This window comes from Hippoglossus stenolepis, chromosome 7, assembly GCF_022539355.2.
Source record: "Hippoglossus stenolepis isolate QCI-W04-F060 chromosome 7, HSTE1.2, whole genome shotgun sequence".
Classification (NCBI taxonomy): Eukaryota; Metazoa; Chordata; class Actinopteri; order Pleuronectiformes; family Pleuronectidae; genus Hippoglossus; species Hippoglossus stenolepis.
In genome coordinates this window covers 9948309-9956713 of record NC_061489.1, presented here as the reverse complement: position 1 = coordinate 9956713, position 8405 = coordinate 9948309, and the positions used below count along the sequence as shown (strand labels likewise).

At 43.8% G+C, this 8405-nt stretch overlaps 1 protein-coding gene across 7 annotated transcripts in view; it reads left to right on the top strand.

Moving 5' to 3' along the window:
* The first annotated feature begins 4417 nt into the window (after positions 1 to 4417).
* The window catches only part of ablim3 (actin binding LIM protein family, member 3), a 46521-nt gene continuing 42533 nt past the window's right edge, over positions 4418 to 8405 (top strand). For all 7 annotated transcript variants that reach the window (XM_035162045.2, XM_035162044.2, XM_035162043.2 and 4 more), the window contains exon 1: positions 4418 to 4837. In XM_035162045.2, the coding sequence (XP_035017936.1) occupies positions 4825 to 4837 (13 nt within the window). In that variant the 5' untranslated portion in view covers positions 4418 to 4824. The remainder of the gene's footprint in view (positions 4838 to 8405) is intronic.

Below are 8405 nucleotides of genomic sequence, written 5' to 3'. Positions count from 1 at the left end.
CACACACACACACACACACACACACACACACACACACACACACACACACACACACACACACACACTGTCAAAATGTGGAAACGTATGAGTCTATTGGACTGAAGTGGTGCAAAAAGGTCAGGTTATTGTTACCTTTTTGTTCTGCCTCATAAAAGCTATTAAACCCAGGTAAGCATGTGACACCTCTTCCCATTTAGAATCAAAAGCACCATAAGTGTATTTCCTCATTCTACAACACCAGTCACACCAGTTTTTTCTGACGCACTGCAGGGGAGGGCAGCAGATCACTGCTAGGCCACAAACAATCAGCTGGTTCCTATAATTGTTCAGTCCATACCTGAGGAACCACACTTCTTCATTCCTAAGGTGCAGAGCCTGTTCAGCCTCAGTCCTGCCCAGAGAGTCACACTCACAGCACTAGCATTCCACTACATGTATTAAAAGAGTTTAACCCTATGTGCTAAATGACAGCACAAAACAACAGGATATGGCAGTGACCCCATTTTTTCGATCTTTGACACTCTTTCTGGGACAAGTTCATCCCTATCTGGGGGGAGATAAAAATCCCAAGGCCAGCGGTGTTTTGGTTTCTGGTAGGGTTCCCCCCCCCTCTACTTAGTTAAATATAAACTCTGGAACTGATTGTGTATCCCCAGCCTCCAGTGCACCGTGACAAAGTCACCCTGAACGCAGAATACCAGCCCCGCGCTGCACATGTGATCATGCAATTGGCCATGCAAGGCTGCCGGACACAGACCAGTTACTTTTGCTCTGTTTGCAAAAGTGTGTGTTGGTGTGTGTCTGTGTGTGTGACGTAGAGAAAGCCAGGGGAATGTGGTTATATTGAATGGCTACAAATTACATCTAGACAGGAATGGGTGGAGATAGCAGTCTAGCATTACAGGGTGGACGGTAGATTTGTGCGTGTGTGTGTACCTCCCCAGGCCATGTGGCAGGACAAAGGGCATGGATTGAGAGGGTTAGTGAAGAATGCAGCCTATTGCTGATCGCTGCAACAGATAGTGGACACACGGCCTGAGCGCGAATCAAAAAGACACTTTAACAATTCACAGAGCAGAAAAACACAGAGCGGAAGATTGGGCCGCACAGTGTGGCAGTAACATCATCGTATCATGTGCTCAGCGGGTCAAAAAAAAAAAGGCTGTTATTTGTCCTGAGTGTTGCTGTTTTATAATGTTTGTTGTCAGTGTTAATCAGACAGTTTCCATTGGGAGGAGATGGGGTGATGTCAACACTGTGCCATGCAGCTCATTCCAGTAATAACACACACACCAGGAGATGTTTGCCTCTTTTGTCGATCAGGGGGCACTGGCACCCCCGCAGACGGCGACAACACTGCGTTGACCCGGCGGCCTCCTGCCTCCAGTGCACAGGAAAGCCAGCTTCCTGTTTTTCTGCCCCATCAGTTTCAGAGGACAAAAGCACAACGCAGGGCTGACACAAGAGCACAATCAGCACCCGGCGCACGTCAGCCCCACAGGGCACCCACCTACATGCACACTGTCTCTCTCACGCACACCTGCCCACACCCAGGTGAAGAAAGTTGAAGAAAGCGGTCAATCATTATTCATATTGACCATAATCATCTTTGACCAGGGCACCGCTCAGTAAACATACACTCAATACCATTTAGTTTTTCATGAAGGTGACTGTGTCATTTGTTCACAGAACAGAACACAAATCCTCCCATACTTAATGTTTACTTGGCGGCATGATTAATAGATGAGAGAATGATGACTTGATCTTGAGACTATCAAGGGCAATGATGTTTGCTGTGATGAAAGAATTCATAAATACGCTTTTCCTATGTAACATCCACACCTTATCCTCACAGGTCTCCATGCTGAAGCTGAGTATGAAACCGTGAGGGGGGAAATCAGATTAAAGAACAAACAGAGGTCATCTTGATCCACGACGCTGCAGAAGTCAGGAGGTAAGACTGAGCAGGGCAGCAGAGAGAGGGAGGGAGAGAGAGGGACAGAGAGGGACAGAGAGGGAGAGAGTGAGGCGGCCATCACATCCCGCCATTGTCCAGCTTCCTCCAAGCTTCAAAACCAGGGCTTCCTCAGGACACGGGACAAGGTATTTGGTTAGCTTATTAAAATAGTACACGTGCACATACACACACACACAAAAGTTTGCACAGATATCCTTATTAGAACATTGCATTAACTTCCATTTATTTTGAACAACAATTCACATTTTTAACCCTAACTTTAAACCTAAGTCCTTAAGAGGTTAGAACAAATTGCAGACACACACGCAGAGTATATTTATATTACTTACTATGTATATTTTATTTCCTTTATTCCAATATTATTATTATCATTAAAATTGATTGAACTGAGAGAGAGAAAAATAATTAAACAGCCGTAACAGTGCAAATAAAGGCTACTAAACTGCATTTCATCATCCTTATTTTAACATAAAACATAAATATGTACATAAATATAAAAATGAGACTCCACAATATTCAGTTAAAAATCTTTTCTTTCGTTTTTCAAATGTTCTTCTTAATATTTGTTCTTCTGGTTTCTGCTCCTCTCATCTGTCAGGTTCTCGTCCTCCTGAACAAACGTGGACTGACAGCAGCTGCGTGTTTGACCATTAGATGGAGATCTTTCCACACTGATGCCACTGAGCTCCTCCACTACACACTACAGCCCGGACTTGTGTTCGTCACAGGGTCAGAGTGACGGTGTGATTCCCTGTTGAAGAACAGCGGAGCGTGTCCGTTAACACTTTCTGACTTCACCTCCTCTGCTCTCCAAGCACCCCCTCTGCTGCTCCCATAATCCAATTAACTAATTTGCTTACGCTGATTTTCCTGAAGGGGGCGGTGTCATGATAGTTTTAGCAACAAGCCGAGTCAAGCACCACAGCAGAAACACATTGTCCAGTCAGAAAAGACTGCCCACACTCACACAATCTATATCTTTAAAGGTTCCCAGTGTAGTCAGTATTTTTATGCTGACATATCAAATGACGGTGTCTTTACTCGTTTTAAATGAAGTTAGAATGCTGCGGATATTGTGAAACATGTGTCTCAGCTCTCACCTCATGTCAAATATGAATTAACACTGAGACTAATGACTTTTGAGCACTTCCCACTTCTTGCAGTGTGATGTAGGCCATAGTGTCCTCAGAGCGTTCAGCAGCCCAGAGTGACGTCGCTTACTCTAGGATTTAGAGAGAGTAGTCAAGGTAACCACAGATATACACAGCCCTACCGGAAGTAGAGCAGCCTTACTTTCACAATATAATCCGTCTATCTTTTCAAAGTACTTTCACTCTGGAGCCGCTTGACATCAAGTAGATTACTTTTTGTCACTTTTATGGAAGGACATATTTCATGATGAGTACAAGCGTTTACTTGACTTGTCTGCTGTCACCAGTGGCTGGTGTTGCAATGCAGACTCGAGTTGTGGACAGAAATAAGACATCAAAAGTGTAAAGATAAGATAAGATCAGATCAGATCAAATAAGATAAGATAAGATATGATAAGATAAGATAATTTAGGATAAGATTCACTGATCCAATGCTGGGGATATCCACTTGTTACAGCAGCAGACAGTCATAAAATCAAGTTGACAAGAAAACATGTTAAAGTATAAAATAGAATAAAAACAGGCAATGAAATGAAATGAAAATCAAGCAATTCAATTTAATATAAGTACAGAGAATATGTACATGATGTACACCTTTAACTATAAATGAAAAAAATATTTGCAGAGAAACATAGCCAACTTCTTTACTAGGCTACTTAACATTGCATTTTTTAGTCACAATTTGTAAACTAAATAGACAAATGTCATGCAACCTAAATCTATATATAAAATGAGTATAAATTGCTATTTATGTATTTTAAGTGGGGTGTTTTGAGTTAGTTATGTAACCATTTTTGTAACCAAATAATCAATTGTAGATGTCTAGATATTTCAAATATAAATGTAAAGTAAAAAGCATGGGCTTGTGAGTATCCATACATTGGGCTTAACCTATATAATGACAACTGATGATAAATATTTATGAATGTATCAACTATTTAAAACCTAATCTGTAAATTATGGAACATTAATGTATCAATTAAATTGAATCAAATCATATAAATGGGGGGTATTCAAACTAATAAATTTCGGTTTGGCCTTTTCAAAATAATGCACAAATCTGGGATATCTACTGAACATAGCTATCTTGATTGAGGTAAAGGTGTTTATTTCAGGGTACTATTCGCTGTTTTATGTACACATATTACACATACTAAGGTTGTATATTTTCAGGGTTAAAGTCGACTATGTGATCGACTTGAGCGTGTTTTATTTTGAAAGGGGAGGCCGCGGAGCGTTTCCTGTGAGTGTGTTGACGGCGCGTGCGGGGCGCGCGGTGACAGCGCACACGGTCAGGGAGAGCGCGCGCGCGGCGGAGCTGGCATGAGCCCGGAGCGAAGAAGGTGGAAGTGAGCGGCGCTGTGAGCTGGTGTGTTGTGTTGTGATGTGTGGATCCGCACCTCTGGACCAAAACACCACAACTGGAGCTTTATCTGGATTTTACCACCTCTGGAAATATCCCTTCATTCTTTTCTTTTATATATATATTAGTAAACCGTGTGCGTGGCTGCATGCGTGCACCTCCTCACAAAAAGACTGGGAGCAGAGTGAGGAGCATCATCTGCGTTTTGCTGGATGTCCCCTTTATAATTAGCCTCCTTGTTATTTGCGAGGAGCAAAGTGCTCCGCGAGGATCTGCTCCTGCTTTATGGGATTATTTCCACCTGAGCCGCTTTGTTTGAGATAAGAATCATCATGAGTTCCAGAGGTAAGTCCATCCGTGCGCGCTTTCCTCTCTCCACCTGACGCGCAGGGACAATACAGTGTAGGTGAGAGCAGAGGGGAGAACTACTACAGAACAATAGACGCCTATTATCCAGTGTGCAACGACAGGCTAGAGATGATGAACCTTTTTAAAAGAAAAATGTAATTATTGGGTTTCACAATCTTATAGAATTTACCAGTTTATCCAAAAACAAATCCACGAGGCTGATGTGAGAATCCGTGTGTGCCGAGTGGAGCAGGGTTAGTGAGGAGACAGGGGGTGGGGGGGGGGCTAAGAATATCTGGAGGTCAAAGTAGCATTTGAGTCCAGGTGAGATTTTTGGGATTCCTCATCCACATATGACAGCTGTTGCTCAGGCCCTCTAAATGTCTCTTTCTTCTTCTCCATCACTCCTCTTTCATCTTCGTCCCTCCTTCCTCACCCTCTCTCTCTCTTGGTGAAACCACCCAGACTTTTAGGCGCTGCCTCTGCATAATAGTCCACCTGTCTGTCCCGTCCTCTCATGGAGTTTTGGCACATGGCAGCCCAGAGGGCCCCTGTCATAGAGGGCCCCTGTCATACTCTACCCTATACCGGCCTGGGGTTGGGTGGGTGGTGGGTGGGGGCTGTAGTGATGCTAAGCTGACCTTGTATCAGCTGACTGTGACCCTGATCCTCTGTCCGCTGAATCAGGGCTTTCCCCCTGCAGGCCTGTCTGGCTCAGCTGTGTGTGTGCGCTCACATGCACGCCTCCACTCTCACTTGTGCTTACAACTTATCACCGGTTGGTTCACGTCAGAGTGCTTGGATCTCGCCAGGTTGACTTTTTAAGAACCATCCTCCTCTCCGTACCCCCCCCAACTCTGTCCCTCAGCTGTCAAGAGGCAAGTTAGGAGTTGACGTCTTCCAGGTTCTCAAGGAACTGATGGTGTCAGGGCGCTTCCCATCCTCCCCCCTCCTTGTCCTTCGTGTCTCTGTCAACAGGAGAGAACTCTGGGATCACTGCATCATTCATAATCTCGCCTGTCATTGTTTGGCACTACATTATTCATCTGCTGCTCTTAACCCTCTGGTACAGAGGCCTCGCCTGACTGCCGGGTCCTCGTGCCACGCTGTGCGTGCCACCGGGGACTAGTGGTGTGGCGTCGCAGCTCCAGGATTGTTAGGGAAAATGTGTAGAATTCTTTTGTTAAGCCTTAGAACGCTTTTCTCAGCTGACACCCGACGGAGGAGGAGGAGGAGGAGCACATGGAGCCATGTGTGTGGAGAGCACTCACACGCTCATGATTTAAAAGCATGTGCTCAAACAGGATTCCACACAAACACACACGCCCCGCACATCAATAACATAGCGTCAACCTGTGGTTTACAGTGTGTGTGAAGCTGTGTGTGTGTCACAGCAGGCAGATGGTGGTGTGACATGTGTCCATACTCTGGCTAGAGGCAACACAGCTGAGGAAAGAACATCCTCCTCTCCTCTTCCTCTCCTCTTCCTCTCCTCTTCCTCTCCTCTTCCTCTCCTCTCAGGCAAACATATGTTCCCCTCAGATGCTCTCAAGGTTTGGACATGAATTGGCCTGTTAGGCTGTAGTGTGTGCCGCGTTTTCCGCTGCATTGGGTGTGATAGCCCAGAGGCCACCGACATGCACAGAGTAATTACAGACAGCACTGACTGTCTGTCTTCATCTTCTGGGCCTTCTATCTCTCATGGTCACTGGGTTTTCTCTGTGTGTTTCCGTGTGTGTGTCTGGTCACTCTCTCTTTTTCCGCCCGGCTGGCAAACAAGACAGAACAGATTGAAAGGACCTTGGTTTAACATCCTCATATATTCCCACACTAAGAAACACTGAAAGACACTGTTTCACAAAATTTGGCCAAACTGATGAATCAGAGTGTTTCCGTGATACAGTGAAAGTACAGAAAGTGTGGTTCAGGGGACTGATAAAACACATGTTGATCAATATACTGATAATTGGGCTCAGGGACCTAAGGAGAAATCCAGAGCCATAGATCAGAGGCAGCACCGACACCTCTCTCCTCCTGTCTCCTTCTCACTGTAGAGCACAGAGTTCTGTGTCACAGAGATTTAAAGCAGTAAGTCAAGAGTTTAAAGGTTCTTACAAGAAAAGCCATATCGCCATTAAGATTGATACCTAGACTCAAACCATGCTTCCTTTCTATTTCCACCATTTAAATCACAACATAGTAAAAATACAACATGTAAAACTTCTTCATTAAAATGTCTCAGAACAACAAGACCTCTGTTTTATTTTTTGTTGACTTGTGTACTGACATTATTTAAAATATTTCCACTAATGTTCAAACCCAGAGAAATCCACAATTGTATCCAAGGTAATGGAACGTTTCATTTTAGTCGCCTTTTACTTGTGTCACATCCTCGTCCGTAAAGGTAGATTTCATTCAGAAATGATGTGGAAAACCACACATCCCATGATCCAACGCTGCTTCATGACATCATCAAACCATGTCTTGTGTTATTGTTTTGATTGAGAGACCCCTAGCAACTGAAGTAACATGTGACCCCCTCTATCACCTCTGTATATTGTTTGCTGGTGTTACTATAAATTGTTTGTGTTACTAAGTGATCACAAACTGATTTTTGGTTTTACCTCCAAAGGTGCAGACAGTTGCCTGAAAAAGTTTACATATAAATTGAGAAATGTCTAATTTGTGATGGCCCAGCACTGCCACACATTGAGTCCTGTTTTGGCACCAGCTCCTTCTCCACCAGCTCCTTCTCCACCATGCTGCTATTCACTGTGTTTCAGATGCGTCCTGCATGAAAGAGACCCTTTGATAGAGACATGTGATATGAAAGAGAGTTTTGTTCTCCACTGTTGCCAATTGGCCTGCTCATTGAGGGAACTGTTGGGTTTATCCATAATGTTATAAGGTCTTGGTCTTACGATGCAAAGCACCTTGAGATGTTTTAATGTTGGAATTTGACGCGTAAAATTAAATTGAATTGATATAATGTAATATAATTTGACCTATCTGCACAGCCATCTAGTACAATATTATTTTAGTATTATGCTACTGGTTGGAGGCTGTAGCATTGATCCATGTTTTAGGGTAGACCAAGTTTAAATGTCATAAAATGTCATGAACTCTTGCAAAGTAGATTGTGGATCTCTTCAAGATTGATCACCAGCACTTTTCCTTAAATGCCACCTTGAGGTTGATATGTAATTTCCCCAGAGATGTTCATGACCAAATACCTGCAAAACTAGACCCATCAGCCTGAGCTGTGCTCAATGTTTAGAGCTATTTAGCAAATGTTAGCACACCAAAGCCGTTTTCAGACATGATCTCCAGAAAATGTCTGGACAATTGAATCTGGACATTCTCCAGAGTTTGCCTTTTACATATGGAGAAGACAGCAGGAGATTTTGCGAGTCAGCCGTGTTCACAACCACAGGAAAATGTCAGGAACATTCATGTGGTTGGGTAGAGGTTTTGAATTCGTTGCGTGTTGGAAACGTCATCAAGCTGCCCAGTCGATCACTGTGAAATTTTCTGCACATTTTCCTGCTGTATTGTCACATGAGCT